This window comes from Dipodomys merriami, unplaced genomic scaffold (assembly GCF_024711535.1).
Source record: "Dipodomys merriami isolate MVZ:Mamm:240054 unplaced genomic scaffold, mDipMer1.0.p SCAF_439, whole genome shotgun sequence".
NCBI lineage: Eukaryota > Metazoa > Chordata > Mammalia > Rodentia > Heteromyidae > Dipodomys > Dipodomys merriami.
Window position 1 is genome coordinate 793745 of NW_027206001.1, and position 10409 is coordinate 804153.

At 61.9% G+C, this 10409-nt stretch overlaps 1 protein-coding gene across 1 annotated transcript; it reads right to left on the reverse strand.

The window, feature by feature from the left end:
- Window positions 1-6914: 6914 nt before the first annotated feature.
- Window positions 6915-9734, reverse strand: LOC138807867 (uncharacterized). Its single transcript, XM_069993655.1, has 3 exons — window positions 9408-9734; window positions 8698-8827; window positions 6915-7403 (listed from the first exon to the last, which is right to left on the reverse strand). The coding sequence occupies exons 1-3, from the start codon at window positions 9590-9592 to the stop codon at window positions 6915-6917; spliced, it is 804 nt and encodes a 267-aa protein (XP_069849756.1). The 5' UTR covers window positions 9593-9734.
- Between the last annotated feature and the right edge of the window lie 675 nt (window positions 9735-10409).

Here is a 10409-nt window from a genome sequence, read left to right on the forward strand (position 1 = left end):
GAGTGGATGGATAGGTGAATGGATGGATGGGTGGATGGATGGGTGGATGGATGGGTAGATGGATGGGTGGATGGATGGGTAGATGGATGGGTGGATGGATGGGTAGATGGATGGATGGATGGGTGGATGGATGGGTGGGTGGATGGGTGGGTGGATGGATGAGTGGATGGATGGGTGGATGGATGGATGGGTGGATAGATGGGTAGATGGATGGGTGGATGGATGGGTGGATGGATGGATGGGTGGGTGGATGAATGGATCGATGGGTGGATGGATGGGTGGATGGATGAGTGGATGGATGGATGTGTGGATGGGTAGATGCACGGGTGGATGGATGGATGCCCCCCACTTCCCACACTCACCTGCTCCCAGCATCCACCAGTCGCCCATCTGGCAGCCTCCAGAACACGCGTGGGGCGGGGTCCCCGTGGGCATGGCAGTGCAGCGTGAGGTCAGCGCCGTGGGGCATGCGCGTGGCGAGCGGGCCTCGGGGTCGGACGCTGGGAGGGAGACGCGCGTGCGCGTGCGTGACTTCGACGTGCACAGTGCGTTTCGCGATGCTCAGCGTGTTGACGGCCACGCACTCGTACTCACCAGCATGGCGCGGGGCCTGCAGGCAGCGCAGCACCAGCGTGCCATTGGGGAGGACGTAGATGTCGCTGAGTCGAGGGTGCGTGTGCACATGCACGGGTCTCGCGTGGGTCCCTTCAGGCAGACGCCAGTGTAGGGCCGCAGGGGGCCAGGCCTGGGCTGTGCAGGGCAGGTGCAGGGTGAGGCCCGCGTGGGCCGACACCAACTCCGTGGGCGCCTCATGCAGCACGGGGGGAGCGGGGGAGGCGTGCATGACATTTCCACGTGTGTCAGAGCCACGCATGCGCGCTTCATGTGTATCAGGTGAGTGTGGAAGGGATGTGATCGTGTCCCTTTCACGAGTGATATTTCCACGTGTGACCATTGTGTGAGTGTCAGATTCATGCGTGACATTTACACGCGTGTCAGATCCATGCATGTGCGGTCCAAGAGTATCAGGGCTATGCAGAAGAGACCTGATCGCATCCATTCCATGCGTCCCTCTATCTGTCTGCTCTATGTCTGTCTGCCTGTCTGTCCGTGCGTGTGTGTTTGTCTCCCCAGTCATCCTGTGCCCCACACGGCCAGGAACACAGACAACAGACAGACAGAGTGAAGGACTTCGCCCCATGCCCTCTGACCTGTCCATGCCCTCTGCCCTCCCAGTGACCCCTGACCTCCCTGTGACCTCTCCATGACCTCTGACTACTCTGTGACCTCTGACCTCCTGTGACTCCTGGCTTGCCCATGACCTCTGACCTCCCAGTGACCCTCCCGAGACCTCCCCGTGACCTCTCCATGACCCCTGAGTTCCCCATGACCTTTGACCTCCCCTCCACTTCTCACCTGCCCAAGGCCTCTCACCTCCCCGTGACCTCTTCATGACCTCTGACCTCTCTGCAACCACTGACCCAACTGTGACCCCTGACTTCCCTGTGACCTCTGACCCCCCATGACCCCTAACCTCCCCGTGACCTCTGACTGTCTTGTATCCTCCCTGTGACCGCTAACCTCCACCTCCTATCTGGCTCCCCTCAGTCCCCTGCCCCCACGCCAAGAGCCTGCAGGAAACAGATGGGTAAACGGAGGCTCACCCGTGTCCAGCTCGTTCCAGGTGCAACAAGGCGGGGTCACAGCGGGCGGGGCCGGGGGTCGCAGGTCAAAGGTCCCAGGATCACTGTCAGGGGAAGTCGCAGGACAGGAAGGGAGGGCATCCGGGCCACGGCCGTGCAGGGTTATAACCACGGGGTCACGGGGGTTCGCCGTGGGGCCCAGCCAGGCGCGGTGGGCTTTGTGCTGTCGTCCCCGCCTGCGGCCGCCACCAGGCCTCCTGGGGGCCGGAAGTAAGGAGGCCGGAAGTGAGGAGGACAGAAGTGAGGAGGACGGGAGTGCAGAGGTCGGAGCAGCGGATGCTCTAGGGGTGGAGGACGGAAGTGGGGATGTCAGTGTCAAAACCAGAAGTGGAGAGGTCCGTGGGGAGACCGGAAGTGTGGAAGTCGGAAGTGGGGATCTCCGAGTGGTAACCGGAAGACGGGTGGTCCGACTGGAGACCGGAAGTGAGGAGGTCCGTGGGGAAACCGGAGGTGTGGAAGCCGGAAGTGGGGATCTCTCAGTCGAAAACGGAAGTGGGTAGGCCGAAGTAGTGGAGGCCGGAAGTGGGGATTTCCGAGTGGAAACCGGAAGTGGGGAAACAGGAAGTGGGGTGGTCCGAATGGAGATCGGAAGTGGGGATCTCCGCGTGGAGAACGGAAGTGTAGATTTGTGAGTGGAGCCCAAAAGTGGGGATGTTCGAGACAAAACCGGAAGTGTGGAAGCCGGAAGTGGGGTGGTCCGAGAGGAGACCGGAAGTAGGAATTTTCAAGTGGAAACTGGAAGTGTGGAAGCAGGAAGTGCAGGGGTCCGAGTGGAGACTGGAAGTGGGGAGGTCCGTGGGGAGAGCGGAAGTGGGTAGGCGGAAGTAGTGAAGACAGGAAGTCGTGATGTTCGAGTGGAAACCGGCAGTGTGGAGACCGGAAGTGGGGTGGTCTGAGTGGAGACCGGAAGTGGTGAGGTCTGAGTAGAGACTGGAAGTGGGTCGACAGAAGACACAGAGACCGGAAGTGGGGATATTTGCGTCGAAACCGGAAGTGTGGAAACCGGAAGTGGGGACGCCGGAAGCGGGGAGGTCTCCATGGAGACCGGAAGCAGGGTGGGCGGGGCCCGGATGTGCTCGGCAGCCACTGGTGGGCGCGGGCGGCGCGGTAAGGCGGGCTGGAACCTGCGGCTGGCGGGGGCGGCGCGTGGGGCGGGAGGGGGAGGCGGAGGCGGCGGACGCCGCTGCCGCCCACGCCCAGGGGCGCCCGCAAGACGCCGACGCCACAGCCGTGCTTCCCCGGTGCCCAGGCCCGAGCTTGGTGCATCAACAACGACGTCAGCGCCGCGCGACGCCCCCGCGGCCGCTTCCGCAGCGGCGCTCACCATCATGGAATCCGCCATTTTTGAATCCGCCATCTTGGCCTCCACCATCTTGGAATCCGCCATCTTAATTCCCTCCATCTTGGATTCCTCCATCTGGGATTCCGCCATGCTGGTTCCCTCCATCTTTGATTCCACCACCTTGTTTTCGGCCATCTTTATTCCTTCCATCTTGTTTTCTGCCATCTTGATTCCTTCCATCTTGGATTCCGCCATGTTGCTTTCCACGATCTTGTTTTCATCCATTTTGGATTTAGCCATCTTGGCGTCCACCATCTTGGAATCCGCCATCTTGGTGTCGGCCATGTTGTATTCGGCCATCTTGGTTCCCTCCATCTTGGATTCCTCCATCTTGTTTCTCTCCATGTTTGATTCCGCCATCTTGGTGTCCACCATCTTGTTTTTGGCCATCTTGGAATCCGCCATGTTGGCGTCGGGCATGTTAGATTCTGTCATGTTTTCGGTCATCTTGCTCCCCTCCATTTTGGATTCCGCCATCTTGGTGTCCACCATCTTGGAATCCGCCATCTTAATTCCCTCCATCTTGTTTTCCGCCATCTTGTTGCCTTTCATCTTTGTTTCCGCCATCTTGTTTTTGGCCATCTTGCTTTCCGTCATCTTGGATTCTTCCATCTTTGATTCCGCCATCTTGGCTTCCGCCATCTTGTCCCCCGCTGCCCCGCCCACGCTGACGTCCGCATCCCAGCGCGCCATCCCCAGCGCGTTGGCGGCCACGCACACATAGCGTCCACTGTGCTGCGGACCCAGCGCGGGCAGCGTCAGTGTCCCGTCCGCCCCGTCCCCGACGCCGTCCATCCCCAGCTCCGTCCCCGCCCAGGCCCAGCGCCCACCGGGCAGCAGCCAGCCAACGCGCGCCGCCGGCTCCGCCTCTGCCCGGCAGCCCAGCTGCAGCGCGGCGCCCACAGGCAGCGCCAGAGCCGTGGCCGCTGGCGCCCCCGACGCCACCACGAACACACGCTGCGCCCGGCCTGCCATGGCGGCCTCAAAGCCACCGTAGGCCACAGGGCCCGGGGCTGAAGCTGGGGCATAGGCCGTGGGGGCTGTGGCTTCAGAGGCATCAAAGGCTGCGGGGCCTGGGGCTGCAGACAGAGCGTAGGCCGAGGGGGCTGTGGCTTCAGAGGCATCAAAGGTGGCGGGGCCTGGGGCTGCAGACGGGGCTGCGGGGCCTGTGGCTTCAGAGGTGTCAAAGGCTGCATGGCCTGTGGCTTCAGACACGGTGTAGGCTGCGGGGCCTATGGCTTTCTCCTCTGTGTAGGCCTCAGATCCTATGGCTTTTTCCTCAGTGAAAGCCTCGAATTCTATGGCTTCATTTGCACCATAGGCCTCGGATTCTATGGCTTCATTCACAGCGTAAGCCTTGGACTCTATGGCTTTTTCTTCACCATAGGTCTGAGATTTTGTGGCTTTTTCCTCAGTGTAGGCCTCGGATCTCATGGCTTCATCTGAGCCATAGGCACTGGATCCTTTGGCTTTCTCCTCAGTGTAGGCCTCAGATCCTATGGCTTCATTCATGTCATAGGCCTCAGATTTGATGGCTATCTCCTCAGCATAGGCCTGGGATCCTATGGCTTTCTCCTCAGGGTAGGCCTCGGATCTTGTGGCTTTCTCCTCAGGGTAGGCCTCGGATCTTATGGCTTTTTCCTCAGCGTAGGCCTCAGATCTCGTGGCTTTCTCCTCAGCGTAGGCCTTGGATCCTATGGCTTCATTCACACCATAGGCCTCAGATTCCATGGCTTCCTCCTCCATGTAGGCCCCCGGACCCCGTGGCTCCGTCCCCGCCATAGGCCACGTGCCGTGCCTCGGTTTCCCCGCGGCGCCCCACTCGGGCCTCGCAGCGGTACCATCCAGCATCATCCTGGTGCACCCCGCGGATCTCCAGCGTTGTCCCCCCGTCATGGCCGCCGTCCTCATCGCCCAGCAGGACGGAGCCGTTGGGCCGCGTCCAGGCCACGCATGGCGTTTCCGAGCCCTGCGCCGCACAGTGCAGCCGCAGAGTCTGCCCCGGGGTCACCACATGCACGTCATCGGGGTCATCACGGGGGTCGAGGGTCACCCAGGGCGCGTCCTTCGGGTCCTCGGGGCCACGCACGCACACCGTCCACGTCAGATGTATGTGTGGCCCGCGCAGCCCGGCCCAGCGCAGCGTCAGCTCGGGCTGCAGAAGTCAGGCAGGCCGCGCCCACAGCCGGGCCACCACGCCCGGAAGTGACATCGGCGACGATGACGACGCACCAAGGCCACGAACCAGGCGGTAGGCCTTGCCCACATCCGGGTCATGGACATCCAGGAAACTGGCCTCAGGCTGGGCGTGGCCTCCATCCTGGTCATACCCGGGGCCTACATCCGGGTCTCTGTCCTCAGAGTGGGCGGGGCCCTCATCCGGGTCATTGACATCAGGGTCTCTGTCCTGAGGGTGGGCGGGGCCTATGTCCTGATCATATTCATGGCCTACATCCGGGTGTCTGTCCTGCTGGCGGGAGGGCCCTACATCCGGGTCTCGGGCTTGATACATATAGCCTACATCCGGGTATTTGTCCTGCAGATGGGTGTGGCCTACAACCGGGTCTCTGTCCTGAGCATGGGCAGGGCCTACATCAGGGTCTCTGGCTCCCTGGTGGACGTGGCCTATATCAGGGTTCCTGGTTCGATGGTGGGCCTGGCCTACATCTGAGTCTGTGGCCTGATACATATGGTCCACATCCGGGTCTCCGCCCTGACGGTGGGCGTGGCCTACATCCGGGTGCCTGTCCTGATACAGCTCATCCCCATCAGGGTCTCCGCCCGAGGGTTGGGCGTGGCCTTCCCCGGATCCATCTCCCAGGTCCCCATCCAGGTGGGCATGGCGCGGCGCCTCCGGGTCCAAGCGCAGCATCAGCGCGACGTCATCAGTGTCATCGCCTCCCACCAGGCGGCGGGCATGTGCGAGGTGGGCAGGGTCGGCATAGCAGACGAGGGCGGCACTGAGCATCAGGTGCACTTGCGCAGGGGTGTCGGGGACGAGGCCGGGCCGCACGTCGAGGTCGCGCACGACGGGCGCGCGCCGCAGGCGGCAGGCAAGGTGGGCAGTGCGGCCACGGGCGTCTGTCAGCCTCAGCCGCACCTCGCCCACATCCTCCCCGTCCTCCACTTCCTCTTCCTCTGCCTCCACTTCCGCTTCTGGCGGCTCCTCGCCATCCGCCGGGTCAGTGAGGATGCGCGGCGACCGACAGCGCATGCGTGGCGGCAGGCGACGCAGGTCCAGGCCGCGGCGGTCAGTGGGGCTGGCGTAGGCCGCGCACGCCTGTTCCTTCCCACAGCGCAGCATGCCTGCAGGGGGGGACGGGAGAGGGGCCGGCTGACATGGGACACGCCTCACTGGGGAGCCTCGGCCACGCTCCCGCCGCGCCTGACTGGCTGGAGCTCAGCCACGCCCTTCCTAGGGGTTCTCAGCCACGCCCCCGCCATGCCTGACTGGCTGGAGATTGGCCACACCCCCTGCCGAGCCTCAACCACACCCCTGCCCTGCCTGACTGGCTGGAGCTCAGCCATGCCCCAGTGTCACCTCAGCCACGTCCTCATCTCACCTGACTGGCTGGACCTCGGCCACGCCCCCGTGGAGTCTTAGCCACACCCTCCCCCTGCCTGAGTGGCTGAAGCTGGGCCACACCCTCCCTGTGGAGCCTCAGCAACGTCCCCGCCCCGCCTTAGTGGCTAGACCTTGGCCACGCCCCCTGCAGCTCCTCACTAATGCCCAGCCACGCCCAGCCACACTGCTGCCGTTTTTTACTGGCTGGAGCTCGGCCACGCCCCCCTGGGCACCTCAGCCACGCCTCTGCCCCACGTGACTAGGGGAGCTCGGCTACTCACTTACGCCCAGCCACGACCCCGTCCTATTTCACTGGCTGTATCTTGGTCACGCTCCCTCTCTGCATCGCCTCAGCCCCGCCCCGCCCTCTCATTGGCCTGCACATGACCACGCCCCCTCTGCTCACCTCGGCCCCGCCCCTGCAGGCCCTCCATCCAGCGCGCGCGGCAGCCGCAGGCCCAGGGGTTATCCTGCAGATGCAGCGCACGCAGCGCGGGTGCGCGGGCCAGGGTGCCGGCAGGCAGCGCTGCCAGGCGGTTCCCAGCCAGGTGCAGCATGCCCAGCGTGCAGGCCGGGACCCCGCGCACATGCAGCGTGGCCAGCCCCTCAGGCGCCAGCGCCGCCAGCCGGTTCCCATCCAGACGCAGCAGCCGCAACGATGCCAGCCCCAGCAGTGCCCATGGGTGCACCGACCCCAGCCGGTTGTGGTCCAGGTACAGCCGGGCAGGCGCCGCAGGCCCCGCAGGGAGCCCGTGTGCAGTGCTCGAAGCTGGTTGTAGCTCAGCTTCAGCACCTGCGTGGGTCAAAGAGGGCGTTTCTGGGATCCGAAGGGCCACTTCGGGGTCACTTCCGCCCCACTTCCGGTCTCTTTCACCCCCTTCCGGTCTCACTTCTGCCCTATTTCCGTACCACTTCCTGTCACACTTCTGCTCCACATCCGGCTTCTCCCGAATTCTGCCTCTACTTCCTCCCACTTCCGAGTACATTTCCTCACTTCTTCCATTCCCACTTCTGCCCCAGTCTCACTTCCTCCTTACTTCCGCCCCAGTTCCGGGTCACTTCCTCCCCACTGCCGGCTGACTTCCGCCTCTACTTCCTCCAAGTTATGGCCCTACTTCCTGTCACTTCTGGATCCATATCCTCACCACTTCTGCCCCACTTCTGGCTCACTTCCGCCTCACTTCAGCCCCGACTTCCTCCCACTTCCTATCCATTTCCTTCCTTATTTCTGCCCCACTTCCGATCCTACCCATGGTCCTATTTCCACTTTCTTCCACTCTTCCGGCTATATATCATTCCCCACTTCTGGGTCACTTCCGCCCCCACTTCCTCCCCACTTCCTTCCCTATTTTCACTCCACTTCCGGATCCATATCCTCACCACTTCCGTCCCACTTCCGCCTTACTTCCGCCCCTACTTCGTCCTGCTTCCTCCCCACTTCCTTCCCTATTTCCAACCCACTTCTCACTTCCGGAACCCTATCCTAACCACTTCCGACCCACTTCCACCCCTAGTTCCTCCCACTTCCTCCCCACTTCCGGCTTATTTTCGTCCCTACTTCCTCACACTTCCTCCCTACTTCCCGATTTCCACCCCACTTCCGGCCCTACTTCCACTTCCAGATCCATATCCTCACTACTTCCGACCCACTTCTGCTCCACTTCCTTCCCTATTTCCACTCAACATCCGGCTACACTTCCGGCCCTACTTCTTCCCAGGTCCTTATCCATTTCCGTCTCACTTCTGCCCCACTTCCGCCTCCCTTCTGCCTCGACTTCCTTCCATGTCCGTCTCTACTTCCTCCATTGATTCCCTCCTTCCTCCCCACTTCCTTTGCTATTTGATCCCCATTTCTGCCTGTCTTCCTCCGCATTTCCCCCCTCCTTCCTCCCTACTCTTTTCCCACTTCCTTCTTCCTCCAACTTCCTTCCCACTTCCAGCCCTACTTCCTCCCACTTCCGTATCTATTTCCCCAAACTTCCACCCCACTTCCTCCCCTACTTTGTCCCACTTCACTGCGTATTTCTGCCCCACTTCCTGCCAAACTTCCTTCCACTTCCTTCCAATTCCGCCCGCTCCCTGCGCACCTGCAGTGCACCCAGGTCGCTCAGGGCGCCCTCGGTGATGTCCGCGATCTCGTTTCCGTGCAGCAGCAGCAGCTGAAGTCTCGCGAGACCGGAGAAGGAAGCGTGCGTCAGGACCCGGATGTGGTTGAACCTAATTCAACAGATGAGAGGACAGGAAGAGGAAATCAGGAAACCAGCCTGAAAACCAGCGCTGGGAGGGCAGGACTTTTGTTTCCGGGTCAGGGTCAAGAATAATGAATCATTACTCATCATCATCTTCCTTCCTTCCTTCTTTCCTTCCTTTCCTCCCTCGCTTCCTTCCTTCCTTCCCTCCCTCCTTCCTTCCTTCCCTCCCTCCTTCCCTCCTTCCTTCCTTCCTTCCTTCTTTCCTTCCCTCCTTCCCTCCTTCCTTCCTTCCTTCCTTCCTTCCTTCCTTCTCTCCCTCCTACCTTCCTTCCATCCTTCCCTCCTTCCTTCCTTCCTTCCCTCCCTCCCTCCTTCCTTCCCTCCCTCCTTCCTTCCCTCCTTCCTTCTTTCCTTTCCTCCTTCCTTCCTTCCTTCTATCCTCCCTTCCTTCCCTCCATCTTCCTTCCTTCCCTCCTTCTCTCCTTCCTTCTTTCCCTCCTTCCCTCCTTCCCTCCTTCTTTCCTTCCTTCCTTCCTTCCTTCCTTCCTTCCTTCCTTCCTTCCTCTTCCTTCCCTTCCTTCCCCCCTTCCCCCCCCAGGCCTCACCCCAGGTTCACGCTCTCTATCTTGGGGTCCAGCACGTGGGGCACGGCCCTGAGGCTGCGGAAGGTGCAGTGGAGCTCGGTGGGGACGTAGCAGGCGCAGGTCCTGGGGCAGCGGGTGGCAGGGGCTGGGTGGGGGCCACACAGGAGCAGCAGCAGCAGCGAGGCCCAGGGGCGGGGGCCCCCCATCCTGGGGCTGGGATGGAGGGGGGGAGGCTGGGGATGGAGGCCCAGGGGTGGAGGCCCAGGGAAATGGAGGCTGGAAGTTGGAGGCCCAGGGAAGGAGGCCTAGGGATTAGAGGCCAGGGTGGAGACTGGGGATGGAGGTCCAACAGGGTGGAGGATGGGGTGGAGGCTGAGGAAGGAGACTGGAAGTTGGAGGCCCAGGGGCTGGAGGCCCAGGGATGGAGGCCTAAGGAAAGTGGAGGTCCAGGGATGGGGGCCTCAGGGTTAGAGGCCAGGTATGGAGACTGGGGATGGAGGTCCAGGAAGGTGGAGGCCAGAGGTAGATGCTGAGGATGGAGACTGGAAGTTGGAGGCCAGAGAAGGAGGCCCAGAGGTATTGGAGGCTGGGGATGGAGGCCCAGGGATGGAGGCCTAATGGGGTGGAGGCTGGGGATGGAGACTGGAAGTTGGAGGCCCAGGGAAGGAGGCCCAGGAGGGTGGAGGCTAGGGATGGAGGCCCTGTGGATAGAGGAAAGTAGGCCAAATGGGGTGGAGGCTGGGGATGGAGGCCAGGAGTGGAGGCTGGAGATGGAGGTCCAAGGGGGTGGAGGCCCAAGGATGGAGGCCAGGGATGGAGGCTGGAAGTTGGAGGCCCGGGGATGGAGGTTCAAGGATGTGAGGCGACCTGTGGGGGTCAGGGAGACAACGGGGAGGAAGAGGAAGGAGAATGCGAAGAGGAAGGAGATGTATCAGAAGAACAGGAAGAGGAAGAAGGACATGGACACGAGGAAGAGGAAGGGGAAGAGGAAGAGGAGATGGAAGAGGAAGAGGAGATGAAAGA